This window comes from Xenopus laevis, chromosome 8S, assembly GCF_017654675.1.
Source record: "Xenopus laevis strain J_2021 chromosome 8S, Xenopus_laevis_v10.1, whole genome shotgun sequence".
Lineage (NCBI taxonomy): Eukaryota > Metazoa > Chordata > Amphibia > Anura > Pipidae > Xenopus > Xenopus laevis.
This window is the reverse complement of record NC_054386.1, coordinates 95,088,283-95,107,966: the sequence shown is the minus strand read 5'-3', so window position 1 is coordinate 95,107,966 and position 19,684 is coordinate 95,088,283. Positions and strand designations below refer to the sequence as shown.

At 40.5% G+C, this 19,684-nt stretch overlaps 1 protein-coding gene across 1 annotated transcript; it reads right to left on the bottom strand.

The window, feature by feature from the left end:
* Positions 1 to 643: 643 nt before the first annotated feature.
* LOC108700337 (cathepsin K) lies at positions 644 to 11,509 on the bottom strand. The gene is made up of 8 exons (XM_018233441.2): positions 11,466 to 11,509; positions 9,540 to 9,669; positions 7,643 to 7,765; positions 6,900 to 7,049; positions 5,515 to 5,733; positions 4,954 to 5,119; positions 4,016 to 4,121; positions 644 to 1,239 (listed from the first exon to the last, which is right to left on the bottom strand). Exons 2-8 carry the CDS (start codon positions 9,663 to 9,665, stop codon positions 1,140 to 1,142), a joined length of 990 nt encoding a protein of 329 aa, XP_018088930.1. The 5' UTR covers positions 9,666 to 9,669; positions 11,466 to 11,509; the 3' UTR covers positions 644 to 1,139.
* Positions 11,510 to 19,684: the final 8,175 nt, after the last annotated feature.

Here is a 19,684-nt window from a genome sequence, read left to right as displayed (position 1 = left end):
GGCTCTTGGTCCATGCTTCCTCTACATCAACTAACCTCCAGATTTGTGTAATTTTGAGGATCAGGCAATTCATCCCTATTCATCCCTAAATCTTACCCTAATAAGCCCTCATGCTGGGCTTCCAAGTGTTTCTAAGAGAACTAGCAGGCCTACAGTCCCTCTAGGTCAGTGATCCCCAGCCAGTGGCTCATGAGTAACATGTTGCTCTCCAACCCCTTGGATGTTGCTCCCAGTGGCTTCAAAGCAGGAGCTTATTTTTGAATTCCAGGCTTGGAGGCAAGTTTTGGTTGTATAAAAACCAGGTGCACTGCCAAACAGACCCTCAATGTAGGTTGGCAATTCACATAGGGGCTACCAAGTGGCCAATCACAGCACTTATTTGGCACCAGAAGAACATTTTTTATGCTAGTGTTGCTCCCGAACTCCTTTTACTTATGAATGTTGCTCACGGGTTCATAAGGTTGGGGACCCCTGCTCTAGTGAGACCAACCCAACAGCTTGGGGAGCACTGCTCTAACTGATTTTATTTTATGTACAGTAGGTCGCATACGTTTTTGCTACTGCATAAGTGATCTAACTAACGATTGTTCTTTATATATAAAAAAAAGTGGATTTTTTTCATTAAAAGAATCGGCAGAATACATTTTAAGCATACAATCCATTTATTTATCTCGTGTTGTGTATTACAGTGTATATTGCCCCTGTAAGAGCCAAACTAACTGGTTTATGTATTACTTTTGGAGTGCATGATCCTTCTACTTAAGATCTGGGTCTGGGTAGCTAGGCAATTGGGAAGCATGGTGTAAGTACCATATTTGCCCAACTCTGTGAGCATAATTCTTGGCCAATCTATTAAAAAACTATTATTCTGGATTTATGCACAATTAACTTTCTCTAAGGGGCAGGCCATACGGCTTAGATAGGTACCAGTCAGAACACAATATCTGTAGCACTAGGAAATTATTACAATTTTGTGTTATGATAAAGGACAATATCAGAAGCCACCATTAAACCTTATGAGCACCAACCTAGTGATAATTGTTAGGGGAAATTCCAGTTGCATAACAGCTGGTATAATGAGATAACTCAATGAAATCAGCTTTTTCTTTGTCCATTGATCTGGATTAGTGGGCAATTCCTCACATCACTGGAAAGCTGGCGAGAGTTGTGATTCCGCACGCATTCTTCTTATCTCTTGCTAGGAGAACATAACCCTTCTTTCCCCACCAATCTCCCCAGCTTCAAAAAAAGAGCAAATATATTTAGAAATAAATGTGTGTACAGGTCTAATAAATTGTTACATTAGCATTTATTAGACAGTAGCATTTATTAGACGTTGGACATTCCTGGTGGGCCCATGCTTTAATAAACCACAGGATAGAATAATTCCCTTCAGACTTCCATTTTTCCATCTTAGGGGCAGATACACTAAAGGGTAAATTGTCGGCAGCGACCACTTTGCCCACATTGCACCACTTCGCCAGGTGCAAATTCGCTACCACTACGCTAATTCACTAATATGAGGAGTTGCGCCCTGGGCGCCGAATGCTGGCGACTTTTTGCTAGCATTACTTCAGCAGTGCGAGCATTTCATAGGGAAGATGCAATAGCATCTGTTTGTGCCTATCGAAAATTCGCTAGTGATCTTGCGCTTAGGTCAATTTGCATACGGCCAGGACCGCCATCAGAAATCGCAGGGCCCCGTACGACAAAATTTCCTGGGCCCCCTGGGCTGCGCCCACCGCAAGCCCCACCTACAGGTCCGCCCTCCCCACCACATAGTAAAAATAATATTGGTGTTCCCACATGTTAATAAAAGATAAAAAGATATTGGTGGTCAGGGCCCCCCATAAAAAAAACATTTGTGGCCAGTGCCCCCCCATTAAAAAATATTGATGGCTAGGACCCCACATGAGAAAAAAAAATTGGTGGCCAGGGCCCCCTCCCAAATTATACGAAAATTGGTGGCCGCAGTCAGCAATTTAGAAAGATGGGGGGGCCAGCTAATCAAGTAAGTTAGGCGTGTCTGGGGCCCCCCTTACCCTCAGAGCCCCCTACAACTCTCCCACCTGTCCCCCCCTGATGGCTGCCCTGCATATGGCAGGTAATTTAAAGTTGTATGGACGTCTTTATTATAAATGTTGGTGCAAATGCTTGAAGTTACCACTTTTTATTACAAGAGAGTTAATATAATGCCCTACACATGAGCCCACTGTATAGTTTATGTTCCATATGTTATGAAATGTCACATGATACATTACAAGATATGATTTAAGTGACAGAAGATTGAGGAAGATCTCGCTGCTTTTTAGCACTTTGTCTGGTCTAAGGCGGCGAAGTCAAATCTGGCGAAAGAGGTAACGTTCAGTAAAATACGCACTTTACTGAATTTGCGTAGTAACAACCTTTCACCAGAGCGAAAAGTCGCCTGTCGATAGAGTGTGAACGAACGCTAGCAATGGTCTCTTTCGCTAGCGAATTGGTGCCTGTGCCTGTTTCTTTTTAAATATTTTCACAAAAATCAATATGACAGTAAATATTATGCAGATGAAGAAAATATGTTACTTTCCACACAATGGCATGTTATTATCAAAAATGTATACCAATCAAGAAAACTAACAAGATCTAAAAAAAAATGAACTAAGCCAGTGGATGTAAATGTAATAATACAAAATAAGAGAAAGAAAAAGCCCATTCATCATCTGGAATGCCGGATAGATCTTCTTACAATTGAAGAAACCGCATTATTTGATCACCAGTATTGGAGTTACATATTTCAAAATAAAGAGACCAAATCAGCCTAAAAGAATCTTTTTCCGAAGTTGCCTCACGAGAAAACTTCGAGCTGCTTCGGAAAACGAAGCACCGCGTGTGTCCTAACGCAAGCGACTATCATTACAGCCGCGCAGGAGAAGAGGAAGCGGTTTGGGGAGATTAGTCGTCTCAAAGAGGCGATTAGTCGCCAGGCACTAAATTTCCCCGAATCGCCTGGTGTGGACTAAGCCTTAGTAGAAAATAAAAAGGAATCGGACTTTTGATAATCTGAGGGTTTGAGTAAGAGCTTCACTGTCATGAAAGGGGTTTCTGTAGCCTGTGCCTGGTAGTGAATTGGCGATGTCCCTGTGGGTGGCAACGCTGTTGAATTGTCACTAGTCACTTCACCCTTTAGTAAATCTGCCCCATAGTTCCTTATAAAAATATATACTATTTGGCATTATCTATAACTTGGACTGGAAATCTGTAGATTCTTGCAAATGCCATGGGACTGCTATAAGATGTCATAGACAGTCACAATTTATTGGGCCTGTGGGCAGCTGTTTGGGTACTTGAAATGCTAGGGCCTATTTTAAATCTCAGTCCGGACCTGTAGACTGTGTGTCCGGTTCTCTGGTGAGCCCAATGAGACAAAGTCTGACACTGCATTGTCCAATGACATTTTGTAGTTGCTGAAATGACTGGACCTCAATGTTTCTAGAAGCCCCCGATCACCACAACTTTCAGGGTACAAGGTTGCAGATTAATCCTTGATTTTCTTTTTTCTGAGGTTAGTGTCCGAGGGTGTAAAAGCAGACTGAGTGCTGGTGGGAGGCCCAGGAGTATACAGAACCCCACGGAGGCCCTGCCTAAGATATTTGTGTTTGAAGATTCGAAGATTCCATTCAGAATTCAACTTTTTTTAGCAGGATTTGGCCGAATGCCTCTGCATATGCAAATTTGGGGCAGGGAGGGAAATCACGTGACTTTTTTTAACCCTTCCTACCGCAAATTTGTATATGCAAATTCAAATTTGGTTCGGTATTCGGCCAAATCTTTCGCAAAGGATTTGGGGGTCCAGCTGGATCCAAAATATTGGATTCAGTGCATCCCTAATAAAATGTGAGGCAAATCTATCCCTCCAGGGCTTGTGCCTCACGATAAGGTTATACATATACGTTCCTCTCACTGTAATGGACAATCTCTTAGTTACTTGGTCAGATCAGTGAAAATCTGAAGAAATGATAATGTCCTTCCTTACCTGTTCTTAATGATCCAGTGTTTGATCCCCTTCTCGTTTCCATACCCAACCACTAGCACTGCATGATTCACAGCTTCCGGGTTGCAACTCTCATCATAATACACGCCTGTGGGAACAGATTCAGATTAATCATTAATTACCATACACATAAATCCAAACCATTGCAGATTAATTCATGCTAATTAATCAATCATTTAAAGGTGATGACCCCACTCAAAATGTGTGCATATTTCCAGTATTCTACATTTTCAATGAAAGTTATTAATAAATGTAATTGCTATTGGAAGCACTATCTGTCTGGCTGAAATTTTCTGCACTGCTGGTTCTGACTCTTAAAACCATGAGCAGAAGCCAGCTGATTAGTAGACAAGATGGGGAATTGAGTGTACAGAACAGAAAGGGTATCTAGAGTTAAGGTGGCCATACACGGGCCAATAAAAGCTGCCGACAGACTGTGTCGGCAGTTTATTGTCCCGTGTATGGGGCCCCCCAACGGGCTTCACCGATCGAGATTTGCCCGAAAGTCGGCCAGATCTCGATCGGATGGGACTAAAAATCCCGTCGGATCACGGCAGCATCTATTCGTTGATGCGATCCGCGTTGATGCGATCCGCCCATTACTATTTGTTAGGATAGGGCCCACGATTGGATCAGCCTGATATTGCCCACCTCAAGGTGGGCATATTGGGGAGAGATACGCTCGTGTGCCGACATCGCCAAACAAGCGGATCTCTCAGTGTATGGCCACCTTTAGGCCTTACTGAGGTGGATATGGAGTGGTTTTCAGTAGTGATTAAGACAACAGCCCTGGGGTTATTATTGTCATTAATAGTAATAAGCCATTAGCCATTTCTTTCTGTCTGTTTAAGGGAGTGGACATTTTTGCTACGTTGGCAGTGCTTGGTTATATTTTGGAATAAGTAGTAAAGTAAACTCACCTTTATTATAGAACTGGAAAGACGGTAGGCTGGCATCAATGCTGACTGACACAGGCCCAACATGGGCAACTGCTCGTTTCAGTGCCTTTTCACTACCTATAGGGATCTCTTTGTAGCCTTTGCAAGTGGCAGCTTTCTCCGTGGGGTTGTAATGGCAGCCTTCATCCTGTCAATAGATATTACTATTTGCATGTCTGAAGGGGCAAGTGAAAATGCTGACACTCTTACAGGTAACAATTGTGACCTTTTTAATGCCACGCCCTGTGCAATTTACACTTATGCGTGTTCTTGGTGTAATCTGCACCTTTATAATTGTGGAGACTTGTTAGCACACCCAGAGAAAGGTGTAGGGTACAACAGTTGTGCCTTCAAATATATGGTCCATCTAAGCCTTATTAATAGCTGGGAGTCCATGGGCCACCAGGTGTAAGTTACAACCACTTGTGGACCATTCCCTGGGCACAAATCTTACTCCTTTCCTTCTATCATTCCCTCTTTTGGCTTTGCAAATGATAAATCGCCTACTCTTTCCTGTAGCTGTAGCAGTGCACAAGAGCTCACCTGTCCAATATAGGGGTATTCTGCATCAGAATCTATTCCTCCATTGTCCCTCACGTAACCAAATGCATTGGTCATGTATCCTCCTTGACAGCCATAATTATCTGTGTCGCAGTCCACCAGATTCTGTGGACTTAGGGAGACCAAGTTTCCTGTCTTCTTCTTCAGCTGTCCTTCCAATGCGCCCACAGAACTGAACGCCCAGCATGAGCCACAGACTCCCTGCAATAATTCACTGCATGAGTAAAATATATTTACTGAAGCATTAAAGTCACTTTCTACAAAAAATGAGAGCTACAAAATGCAAAACCCATTCATTCATTGCAACCATCATTTAGATCAGTGATCCCCAAACCAGCGGCTCAAAAGCAACATGTTGCTCACCAACCCCATGGATGTTGCTCTCAGTGGCCTCCGAGCAGGTGCTTATTTTTGAATTCCAGGCTTGGAGTCAACTTTTGCTGCATACAAACCTGATGTATTGCCAAACAGATCCTCCTATAGGCTGTCCATCCATATAGGGGCTACCAAATAGCCAACCACAGCCATTATTTGGCACCATCGAGGACTTTTCTCATGCTTATGTTGCTCTCCAACTTTTTTTTTACCTTTGAATGTTGCTCAAGAATAAAAGTGGAAAAAGACATGATAGGCTTTTGATGCAGGGTAAATAAATCACTCTAGTATTAGCAGTGGTGGAATAACTGCTGGTAGGTTCCTGGGTGGTGCCTCAACCAGTCAAATCTTCCCCCCCTTTCACCAGCACTGCACCCTTTTTGGGAAAATGGGCTCTGGATAATTATTGTTAACTGAACTATATCAAGAGTTCTCCTGGGCACATTAGATTAATGATTTCTGGGCTTTTGCATTCATGCTCCCCTCTAAGGTCCAATATTTGACCAATCCACCATTGTTTTTTTTTTTGTATATTGGCTTTCTGGCTACTTGAACTGCTGCAGGTTTCTGTGTTCCATTTTACAGGACAAATTCCAGCATTAGGAGAGAGGCTCAGAGTGCTGCCAGGCCCTGGGCAGAAGTGCTTGTCCATAAGGGACATACTCTGGTGCCTTTTAGTACTCTAGCACTTCTGTCCAGGGTCATCAAAAATGACCCCTAAAGTCTTATGAAAATCTATGAGACTACTAAATAATAAATAAGCTTTCAGCCCCCAAACCCACATTAAGTGACCTTCAGACAAGACTTCCAAGAGTGATAAAGAAATGATGTACTTTCAACCCAAGGCTCTGGGGAACCCAAGATGGACAGCTCCATAGTTTGGGAACTACTGCATAAAAGTCTGTTAATGAATCCCAATTCTTTATAACCAAAGAAATACATATGTGCCCCCCACCTGAATTATGTTCCCTGCATAACAACATATTATTTACCTGATTTTGTACTGGAGTGACATAACCTCTTTTCCTGTAGTCAATATATTCAGGAACCCGGGCAGTCCGATCTGGAATGTAAGTGTTATTGGGCCGATGATTAGGTGGGACCTTCAACCCCATCATCTTCTGCACAACTTCTTCGCTTGTCTGTAAATAAAAATGTGTGGGCAACAGTGAAAGCTATCAAAGTTACCAGTATTCATTAGAACAGACATTTATTTTGGTTTGCCTGTGTATAAACAGCATAAGAATGTCAATTAAATGCTCAATATGGTGACCAAATCCAAAGCCAATGATTAACATGTTGACTGAGATGATCAAACTTTATTTATTGTCCTCTATAAAGAGTTATACGGTTGCCTCAGGTTATAGAAATGGTTTTATTTATGTATATATCAAATTAATAGCATTACTTATGTCTTCTAGTTTTACAGGGTCTTGGTTAGATTTAGATAAGATGCTACCTAAAAATGTGCTCTGTGAATACAGCAGGAGCCAAGCAATGAGCCTTCTTGTCCAACTTATTATACGTTTAGAAAGAGTGCAATGCAAATAGATATATACAGTCTATTATCCAGAAATTCCATGAAAAATACGGGAATGACCCCAGTTTCATTTGAATTCTGAATCATTGCAAATTCCATTTAGTCATTTCAAGTCAGAATAAGTTGGTGTGCTTCTTCCCTACATAATCCACATCTGATTAAGGCCCATAAAACCTATAGCAGATGATGACTTACCATATCTCCCAAATGGTTCATGGCCAGATCATAGGTGTGCATTCCCTGAGAGAACTCCTTGTTATGGTGGGATATCAGATTCAGATTTTTCTCCCAGATATGTCTTCTCCTGGTTTCATCCAGCTGGAACAAGGCATAATAATAAAAAATAATAAAAATACTCAAACCTGCAAGAGTAATAAGTATCCCATATCTTATAGTTTGCACCATTGTGTCACTTGGGTCTGATTTATCAACACTGTTTCTGGCCATAGACGCAATTCGAACCATTGGACTTCCCCATCTCCCGACCTGCCACTAACCATTCCGATCAAATAAAGTAGTAAAGGAACAGTTCTGCCCCTGACAGCAATCGTACGATAGTTTTGTCCGACACAGCTGGTGACAGTCACCTACCGAAAACCGTCCGATCGGCGATTCATGCAGAGAAATTAACGGCAGCCGACAGAAATCTTTTTGCCTGGCCAAACGACCCATCTCTGTGGGACGAAAAATTTTGGGACTCTCCACACACGGTCCGAAAATTGAACGAATCCAGGATTCGTACACGATCGGTTCTTTGCGTCTATGGCCAGCTTAAACCAGCAGTCTGTCTGCTTTCTTTTCTGCCTTGTAGCAGATTGTTCAAAGCTAATTGTTGGTTGGGTGATGTAAGGAACTGCACTTATGTAATATAACCACCTACCAGGACATTGGTGAATTAGCGCATATATATATATATATATATATATATATATATATATATATATATATATATATATATATATATATATATATATTATCTATCATCTATCTTCTGTCTATCAATCACTTTTTCTCTATTTATCTACTACCTGTCTATCATCTATCTGTCTATCCATCCATATCTATAATCTATCTGTCTCTATCTATCTATTTTTCTATTATCTATCTGTCTATTCATCTATCTCTCAATCTATCTATCTATCTATCTATCTATTATCTATCTATAATCTATCTGTCTCTATCTATCTATCATCTATCTATAATCTATCTATCTATCTATTCATCTATCTATCTATTCATCTATCTATCTATCTATCTATCTATCTATTCATCTATCTATCTATTCATCTATCTAGCTATTCAGCTATCTAGCTATTCAGCTATCTTTCTATCTATCTATCTCTATCTTTCTTTCTATCATCTATCTATTCATCTATCGATCTCTATCTATTCATCTAACTAGAATCTATCTATTATCTATCTACAGTATCTCTCTAAATATCTATCTATCTATCTATCTATCTGTTTCTATCTATCTTTCTTTCTATTATCTATCTATCTATCTCTCTAAATATATATCTATCATCTATCTTTCTTTCTTTCTATTATCTATCTATCTATCTATCATCTATCTATCTATCTATCTATCTATCTATCTATCTATCTATCTATCTGTTTCTATCTATCTTTCTTTCTATTATCTATCTATCTCTCTAAATATATATCTATCATCTATCTTTCTTTCTATCTTTCTTTCTATTATCTATCTATCATCTATCTATCTATCTATCATTGACTGTATCTATCTATCTATCTATCTATCATCTATCTATTATCTATCTATCTATCATTGACTGTATCTATCTATCTATCTATCTATCTATCTATCTATCTATCTATCTATCATCTATCTATTATCTATCTATCTATCTATCTATCTATCTATCTATCTATCTATCTATTATCTATCTATCTATCCATCCCCAATGGGTGTTTCTGATCTTTAGGCTACAGAGCTTGCCTCCACCATATTTGTGTAGTAGGAATATACTGCTACTGTACATAACAAGCTTCACATTCCAAACAAATACAGTGTAGAGTAATACATCAGGTTCTGCAGAGAATGAACAGTAGACTTGATTAATATTATTACCTGTCCATTGTACTGCTTGTGATATGTTTTTTTCCATAGTTCCCACTTAGAATCAAGACTGTTGTCTTGGCACAAACCAATTTTCACCAAGGAGAGGACAAAAGACAAGAGGCTGAACCACCTCATGATGCTGAGAGGAGAAAGAAATAATTAAAGGAGAAATGCAATTAAGACAAAGGGGAAAAAACGATACGGTCTAACCAAAAACGTACCCAACCCATATCCGAATAAATGACTTGTCAGATTTAAAAAAAAATTCAATATGCCTTGGTAAATTTTGTCCTTTTACATCTTTACCCTTGACATGCCTTGTGATGTTCTGTGTCACTCAATGATCACCTAGTAGGAAATAATGAAGGCTCCTTAACATGAAGAAGTGTGAGAGTAAGAAGTGCAGCCAATGAATGTCCAATCATTGGCTAATGTAACCTAACATGTATATATACTATATGCTATTGGTTTGTGTGTGTGTGTGAGAGCACAGTGCCTCATAAGAGCCAGAGGGACAGACTTTAGTACTTAAAATGGCAGTGTGTCAAGATGGGATTATCCAATGGCACATACTGCTGGAAAAACAAGACTTTATTTGTTTATATGAAACAGCATTTGAAATATGGACTGTTTTATGTGAAATATTGTTATAGAGTTCTGTATTGTTCATGGGGTATAGCTTCCCTTAAAGCAGTGTCAACCTTTTGTTTATGTTTCTCTAGTACAGGTATGGGAACTGTTATCCAGAACCTGGGGTTTTCCAGGAAAAGAGATCTTTCCATAATTTGGATCTTCATACCTTAAGCCCTACCAGAAAATCATATAAACATTAAATAAACCCAATAGGCTGGTTTTGCTTCCAATAAGGATTAATTATATCTTAGTTGGGATCAAGTACAAGATACTGTTTTATTATTACACAGAAAAAGAAAATAATTTTAAAAATTAGGATTATTTTGTATAAAAGAGCCTATGGGACTCTATCATTTGGAGCTTTCTGGATAACGGATCCCATACCTGTATACAGATAGGTGTGAGGACATTGCTTAAGGTGGCCGTACACTATAAGACCTCACCAAATGAGTGGATCTTAACCATGATAAGCCCACGAATGGCTGGGCGATATCGGGTGAATCCGAATGTTTGGCCCTGGGCGAATGGGCGCCGACGGGTGGCAGGACCGCATCAACTAGATGATGAAAAAAATCAAATGTGCCCTGATATCGATTGGGAGGACCTGTCGGGAGCCCCCACACATGGGCAGATAAGCTGCCACCTTTATACGCAATACTATATATATAGATATAGATATATATATAAATATATATATCAACAGTCTTTATTTTAGGTATCTCTTTAAGGCATCTCATAGCTTATGTTAGATATATATAGGGCACTGACTAATCTCAACCCACATTTAAAACAAGCAAACAATCACATTTTCTGAACTGGAGAGCTTTAATTAAAAGGAAACAGGGGGAAAAAAACAACTAAAAATGTTTATAGAATATTTTAGGACAGGGATCCCCAACCTTTTTTTACCCGTGAGCCATGATCAAATGTAAATAAAAAAAAAAGTTGAAGAGCAACATAAGCATGAAAAAAGTTCCTGGGGGTGTTAATTATGGGCTGCAATGGACTATTAGAAGTCCCTAATGTGGACTGGAAGCCTACAGGAGGCTCTGTTTGGCAGTACTTGTGGTTTTTATGTAACTGACCCCCTCAAACCAGAAGTTCAAAAATAAGCCGCTGCTTTGAGGCCACTGAGAGCAACATCCAAGGAGTTGGGGAGCAACATGTTTCTCACGAGCCACTGGTTGGGGATCACTGTTTTAGGAATAATAACCTATGCCATGGATATCAATAACTCTGAACATACACCTGATAATTATTAAGCAATAATAATAGATATTAAGGAGTAATATGCAATCTTACCTTCTACAATGGTTTGTAATGATTGTATTCCCTTACAGTTCTCGTTCCTGATTATCTTCCCCTGTCCCCTGCTCTCAGTTTTATACAGGTCAGTATGAGGAAGCCACTTGGGAAAATCTGATGTACCACATCTTGCTGAATCACATACAGTGTGTCCAAATGTCTGACGTGCCGTTCCTTAAATTGAGCCGAAGTGGAGAATATAGGGCGGCTATTCTATTACATGGATTAGTAATTAGAGGTTATCCATACCTAGCTGTACCCCCAATTTTAGTATTCAGCGATACTGATAACCATATTGTAGTACAGGTATGAGATCCGTTATCCAGAAAAACTCAGAATTACGGAAAGGCTCTCCAATAGACTCCATTATAATAAAATAATCCAAATTTTTAAAAATGTTCCAGGGCTGAACATTCGGATTCACCCGATATCGCCCAGCCGTTAGTGGGCATATCGGGTTAAGATCCCCTCGTTTGACGAGGTCTTATAGTGTATGGCCACCTTAAGCAATGTCCTCACACCTATCTGTATACAGGTATGGGATCCGTTATCCAGAAAGCTCCAAATTATGGAAAGGCTGTCTCCCATAGACTCTATTATAATTAAATAATCCAAATTTTTTAAAAATGGTTCCCTTTTTCTCTGTTATAATAAAACAGTAGCTTGTACTTGATCCCAACTAAGATATAATTAATCCTTATTGGAAGCAAAACCAGCTTATTGGGTTTATTTAATGTTTACATGATTTTCTAGCAGACTTAAGGTAGGAAGATCCAAATTGCGGAAAGATCCATTATCCGGAAAACCCCAGGTCCCGAGCATTCTGGATAACAGTTCCCAAACCTGTACCACCAGAATGCATGCTTGGATTTATGGCAGGGATTCAAGATACTTGTGGCAGGGTCTATTAAATATTAAGCTGAATATTAAATATTAAGCTGAGGAATCAAGATTGCTATAACTTTCAAATGAAAAGAACTTTCATTTGAAGCAACGTAGGGGGTTCTTCACAGTGAGGACAGTGAGGTTGTGGAATGCACTGCCGGGTGATGTTGTGATGCTGATTCAGTTAATGACTATAAGAGGGACTTGGATGATTTTTTGGACAGACATAAAATCAAAGGCTATTGTGATACTAAACTCTATAGTTAGTATAGGTATGGGTATATAGAATTTAATTAAAAGTAGGGAGGGGTGTGTGTATGGATGCTGGGTTTTCATTTGGAGGGGTTGAACTATAACAAAGATTGGTTAAATCAACACCTTAATATCAGAACCACTACAAGTCAAAGGGGCAAATTTACTAAATGGCGAAGTGACTAATGCTGGCGTCATTTCGGGACTTTGGCTGATTTACTAATGGGCACTGGCATAACTTCGCTAGTAAAGGAGAAAGACTCTAGCGCTACTTCGCACTCTAACGCCAAGCAAATGATGGCTCTGCCAAATGGACGTAACTACGCAAATTCACTAAGATGCGGATTTTAAAGAACGTTACCTCTTGCGCCAGACTTGCCTTCGCCACCTCAGACCAGATGAAGTGCAGTAGAGTAGATAGGAGTTCCTCAAAAAAACGTAACAATTTTCCTACGTCGCAAAAAACTCTGGCGACTTTTCCGTTTTTCAGGGTGATAGTCAATTTTTTTAAGGTACCCGGCTTCCCCCCTACATTTCCTAACATATGGCACATAAACTATACACAGGGCTCATGTGTAGGGCATTATAACAACTTTATTTTATTTTATTACGGTTCCCTGGATTTGTGTAATGTAATGTATTTGCTGCAACATATACGTCCATTGAAATGTAACTTTCCGCCGTATACAAATAAGCCAACGCTAGCGCAACTTCACTGTGCTTGCCGAATTAACGCTAGTGAAATTTCACCATCGTTCGGCGCCCTGGACGCAACTTTGCATTTTTGTGAATTAGCGTTGTCCTGGTGAATTTTCGTGTGTGGCGATGTGAGCAAATCCATTGCTTGCGAGTTTCCGGAGGTTAGTGAATTTTCCCCAAAGCTGGGTCAATTTTTTTTTTTATCTGAATGGCTCATTAACATGATACTGCACTGTTGTTGGCATGACTGCAGCTGATTCAGCAATAAACTAAATACAAATATAACGTCGGAAAATAACTGGTTTCTAAATGCTTGCCCAAAAAAAAATGGGATTATAATGCAGTGGAGTAATCATGTCTCTTTAGCATTGTAAAATAGAGCTTGCGATGGTAATGAATGTGAATAGGAATATGAGAGTTAACTCTGTAGCGTGTGCAGTCACACAATGTGATCAGAGAAAGACACGGCGTTTTCTGAATCTTCTTGTCCAGCAAATGTTTTCCATTCTCCAAAACTCACATGATTCCTGATCATTTCTCTGAGTCAAGCTGGAGGCTCATGTGATATTGGGATTGTTCCCCCCCCCCCTTATTCTCAAAATTCCTGCATACTCTTTAAAAATATGTTTAATAATTCACAGAAACTACAGCGAAACCTCGATTTTAAGTACTCCGATTTTAAGTTTTACCGCATTTTAATTTTTTTTAATTTGTGGTCAGGGTCGGATTGGCCTGGCGGGACACCGGGAAAAAACATGGGGGGCCCAACCCTCATGGGCCCCCGCCATCTAGAGGTGGGCCCTGGACAGCAGTCCTGGTGGGCCCTGGGCCCCCCAGTCCGACCCTGTTTGTGGTCCCACCAATTTATAATGCCTTTCAATGGTTGCATTTCCCTGATTTAAGTAATGTTGTCCTGGATCTTAAGTCCAAATTTTGTCCCGATGTTCCCAAAAAAATAGCTTTTTTTCCCTCTGTAAATGTTATTATTTGTGAAATAAAGAGCTTTAAAATACTAACCAGATGTACATGTTGCCTTGGTTCTGCCTGTAAATGGTCAATTCCAATTAGTCTGCCCCTTATACAGTCCTGCACCAATCTCTTATTGCTTTAGGTTGTGCATGAGACTGACAAAAAGTCTTGCATATGCACCCCATGGTATAACCCTAATGCTGCAATGCTTAAAGGGCATGTAAGGCAAAAAAATAAAATCCTATTTTTGCTTTTCTACCGTTTTTATAAGAAACCTGACTGTATGCAGTGAAATTCTCCCTTCATTTACTGCTGTGGATAATAATTGTCAGAAGGTCCCTAACTGCTCTGCAGGGAAACAATCATACTTATGAACAGCAGGGGGAACGACCGTCTTACTTACCAGCCATGCAGAAACTCAAGCAGCTTTGTTTGTTTCCCTGTAGAGCAGTCGGTGACTGTGTAGAGATGTGTATTGGATTTTATTTTGGCTTTACATCCCCTTTACTGTTTCCAACTCCAGCTGCAGGGACAAAGATCATGGAGCCTAGTTTTAAGCAGATAAACTGGGATTCTATTTGGAAGATGATTTTTGCTGCAGCCACTGGTTCTGCAGAAAGTTTGTATTAAACAATACAAAAACTATAAAATCCACCTTAAATTACATGACAACACAGGACCCAGTGCAGTCTGTATATTCTGATTATCAGTCTTTCTGTATCGGCTTCTGGCAGATATTATTTGACTTGTGCTGTTTTGATCATTTATGACGATCCCTAAGCAGCCCAGACCACACTGAGCAAGTGCATAGTCTTGGTCTTGCAAAGATTTTTAATAAAGTTACAAGATGGTGACCCCCCTGTGGCCAACTTTGAAAGCATAAATCATTTGTTTGATTAGGCTTGTGGTGCAGTAAGTTCATATTTATGTATACAAAATACAGCATTTCTAGCCTTATTCTATTTTAGACTTTACTTCCCCTTTAAAGGAGAAACAAACCCTTAATAAAAAAACCCTACCCAACATAGACCCCCTCCCCCCAGCCTAGCTGCCCCCCGGGCAAATGTCCCTGACTTTTTACTTACCCCTCGGTGCAGATTCTGTCCAGCGGAGTTTTCGGGTGCCATCTTCAGCCGTTTCAGTAATCTTATGAATGAGACCGGCGCTTCTGCAATTTCCGTAAGTTTCGGCGCATGCGCAGTTGTTGCATTGCTCCAACTGTGCATGTGCCACTACGCCGTTCTCATTCTGAAGATTACCGAAGATAAGAAGATGGCGCAGGAACTCCGCAGGACAGAATCTGCACCGAGGGGTAAGTGAAAAGTTAGGGGCAGCTAGGATGGGGGGGAGGAGGGAGGGGGTTCTATGTAGGGTAGGGGGGTAGTTTTTTTTTTTTATATTAAGGGATTTGTTTCTCCTTTAACCGTTGTTATTAAAACAGTAAATTTTGTATCTCAAAGTAAAACCGACTCCTATGCTTATATCCTTTCAGTACTTGAAGAAAAAGTTACTTTAACACATTTCTCTGATTTTACATTTTCCCGGATTTTACATCATTCTTTCCTGGTCCCCTGAAAAACGTAAAATGGGGGTTCTACCGTAAAGCTACTTCGGGGAAGACTAATCTTTAAAATGAATTCAGTCTATCAGCAGGGGTGTAAATCCTGGCATTAGCACCTGGGGGTAACGGTGCTGGGGCCCAATGGAGTCAACAGGACACTATTGCTGAAAGCTTTTATAACAAATCACATGAGGCAGTCGGCCTACTTGCAAAATTTTAACCCGGTTTGGTTATGCTATAGTCCTAAGGGGTCGTTTACAGTGCACAGAGGCAGCAATCTGCCCTTTTCTTTTTTTTTTATACTTTGTACACTGTGTTTTGCATAGTGTGAATTTCCACGGGTCTCTGTGCTCCCAAACTTCTGGCTGCCCCCTTGAACAGAACACAAAGAGGGGTAGACATGGAGAGGAACATAAGCTTCCCATCTCCCACATCCTATCCTGTCCATCATTTAACATGGTAAGGGGTACCATCTTGCAAATGCTCGTGAGGAATGAAAGGTCTAGGGTAGATCAGCCCCTGAATCCCTTTTGGCCATAGACGCACAGATAATATTGTATGAAACAAATTTTCAGCCGATATTCGGTGCGTGTTTGGTGGGACATGAGCCGACTGATATCGGCAGAAGACTTGGATATCGGTCGGCTCGTTGATCGGCCTGGCTGGAAATTTTTGATTGGGCACCGGCCGTTGTTAGTGCTGAATCGTCAGTTACAAGTAGAATTCTATTGTATCCATCTGTGTATCTGACGATTTAGCTTTGCATGTGTGTGTATTAGAACAATGATCTTTCCTGGAAAGATCATAATTGTAACATCTATGGCCTTCTTCAGTCCTAGTGGGACAATTCTCATTAGCACTTTCATAATCAGCCTCTATATAATTGAATAGAAAAAGAACTAACCCTTAAAATGGCACCTCCCCATCATCAAATTGTCACAGCCTGCTTTGCGCGCTAACCATTTTAGATTGGTTAGGATTGGTTATAGAGGCCGTGTCTTCACAGCTGAACCGGGAGGGGAGCTCTGTGAGTGAAGGGGTTGGTGATCAATGGAGCCTTTGGGGTAGAATTCTCTAATAATGCTCATTTGTTTTGAGCTTTCTATGTGAATCACAATCCGGCCAGGCAGACTTGATGCGTGGTCAGATGCATATGCTGCTTAACTTACCTGTCTCTTTCCACGATACTGGGAGGGTTTGACTGTGGGTGAAGGGGTGGTTGTTGAATTGTGGTTTGGTGGGCCATCGGCGACAAGCCGTTTACGGGGTCTGAGACCCATTCTGAAGTTCCTTGACACCCGTCACTTACCTCTACTCCTTGGCAACGCTAGCAACCGGCTGCAGACTGAATAGGCAGATCTGTGACCCACTCTGCAGCCTTTGTATACCGACAACCTATTATCAGTCCATTCATCTCCCTGTTCCTCACCTCATTTTAATGCTTTTCTGGGCTCATTATTTTGATTTTAACTTATTAAAGGAAAACTATACCCCCCAAACAATGTAGGTCTCTATTAAAAGAGACTGAGTAAAACAGCTCATGTGTAAAACCCTGCTTCATGTAAATGAACCATTATCATAATAATATACTTTTTTAGTAGTATGTGCTATTGGGTAATCATAAATAGAAAATTGCCATTTTAAAAAATAAGGGCCGCCCCCTGAGATCGTAAGGTTCACTGTGCACACATACAAACCACATGTAAGGTCACATGAGCCAATTAACAGACAGAGTTGTGTCTTTTGCTTCCTCACTTCTTCCTGTTACAGTTAGAGCTGTAGTATTTCTGGTCAGGTGATCTCTGAGGCAGCACAGATAGAGTCACAAAATGGTGGTTCAAGGCAAGAGATGTAAAAGGGCAATATTTATGTAAATATATATTCCAGTTTGGTAAGATTCTTTAATATGTCATTCAATTTGATATAAACTATCTGTTGCTTAAGTATTCATTTTGGGGGTATAGTTTTCCTTTAAGTAAAAGTTATGTTTTAAGCTTCTTCGCTGAGTGATCGGATCATATGATGGGGAGGTGCAATTTTAAAGGATTAGTTCAGTGTGAAAATAAAAACTGGGTAAATAGATTAGACTGTGCAAAATAAAAAAATGTTTCTAATATAGTTAGTTAGCCAAAAATGTAATATATAAAGGCTGGAGTGAACAGATGTCTAATAAAACAGCCAGAATCCAACGTCCTTCTTTTCAGCTCTCTAACTCTGAGTTAGTCAGTGACTATAAGGGGGGCCACATGGGACATAACTGTTCAGTGAGTTTGTAATTGATCCTCAGCATTCAGCTCAGATTCAAAAGCAACAGATATGATCCATGTGGCCTCCCCTCAAGTCTCTGATTGGTTACTGCCTGGTAACCAGGGTAACCAGTCAGTGTAAACCAAGAGAGCTGAAAAGCAGGAAGTAGTGTCTGACTGACTTGTTATACGTCAAATCACTCCAGCCTTTATACATTACATTTTTGGCTAACTAACTATATTAGAAACATGTTTTATTTTGCACAGCCTGTCTATTTACCCAGTTTTTATTTTTACACTGAACAATTCCTTTTAGTTCCTCCATTTCTATTCACTATTTACAATTCAAACCCTACACACCGTCTACTTTTTCTCCAAAGTGATAGAAGACACTGCCTAATTTATAACTAATTATATCTCTATATAACTTATATATAAAGTCTGAGAGTGGGATCATCTGATGGGACTTGGAGGTCCTCTGTGACACTGCACTCCTATAAAACATACACAAAGATTCAGTTAAGGAGAGCTGACACTCTAAAAGCTGCTAATGCTGCTGTTACTGGTGGCTTTTACTTGTCATGGCAAACAATTTGCCAGCTGAGGAAGTTCATGTAATAAAAAAAAATGTAAAGCTTGTTATGGGCTAAAGTGAGAATAGAGCTGTAAAGGAATCAAACCCAGCAGCTGTTCCTTTCCTCCTGCCAAGACAATGACCTATTTCTTTTACTTTTTATATATTACTAGGAAATCCCAAATAGGCCACAAAGGGTAGAACTGGGACACCAGGAGAAAACACAGTGGGTCCCAGTCCTTATGGGCCCCTGCCAGGGCCGCCATCAGGGGGTACAGTCGTCTCTGGCCTAAAGGGGGGCCTGACTGTGCTACACTTTCCAAATTAGTTGGGCCCCCCTTAAGAGTGTGTGAGCTGAACCCAAAGCGCTGAAGTCCCAAGGCACCAAAGACCTAAAGAGGAGAAGACCCCAGAGATGGAATGGAGCCAAAGCCGCGAAAAGTCCCAAAAGAAAACCAGTTTCAAATTAAACCTTCACGGCTGTACCATTGGTGTAACATCTTCAGAGTGGCTCTTATCAGTACTTTATGGTTTATTTGTTTCACAGCTGTGGGACCTTTAGGGAGGTGCGACTCCCTTTATTCAAGGCTGTTCTCAAAGCTGAAGGTACGGCTCCCACACCAAAGTTTTTCTGCCTTTTGCAGAACTTAATGTAATAACATGTGGTGTAGAAGAGTATAAAATACTCCCCTGTTCTTTCTTCTGTATTCTGCCTCTTTGGAGTACAGAATCCACGCAGCTCCTGTCAATCAACTTCAACTCTTTATCTCGAGTGATCGCCTGTTTCATGTGAATTCCCCAAGCTAAACCCTAAAAATAAATATGGCTAGAAATGCCACATTTTATATATCGATCTTATTAGACCAGCCTAGTGGTTCAGCATCTCTATAGTAGTAAAGATCCAGGTCGTCAAAGTTGTCACAGGGCGTTTCCCATTTCGGGGGTTTGTTAGGAGTGTCTGTGACACGCACATGCTCAGTGGGCTCTGAGCCGCTGTTGAGAAGCTAATCTTAGGGGTCGTCACTAATTA

Bases quoted from the DNA above. Each gene is read 5' to 3' on its own strand.
- LOC108700337 (XM_018233441.2), bottom strand. From the start codon at position 9,665: ATGAGGTGGTTCAGCCTCTTGTCTTTTGTCCTCTCCTTGGTGAAAATT. The intron at 7,766-9,539 runs GTAATAATATTA...GCCTTGTTCCAG, and splicing joins ACAAGCAGTACAATGGACAG to CTGGATGAAACCAGGAGAAG. The intron at 5,734-6,899 runs GTAAATAATATG...GAATTATTGCAG, and splicing joins TCACTCCAGTACAAAATCAG to GGAGTCTGTGGCTCATGCTG.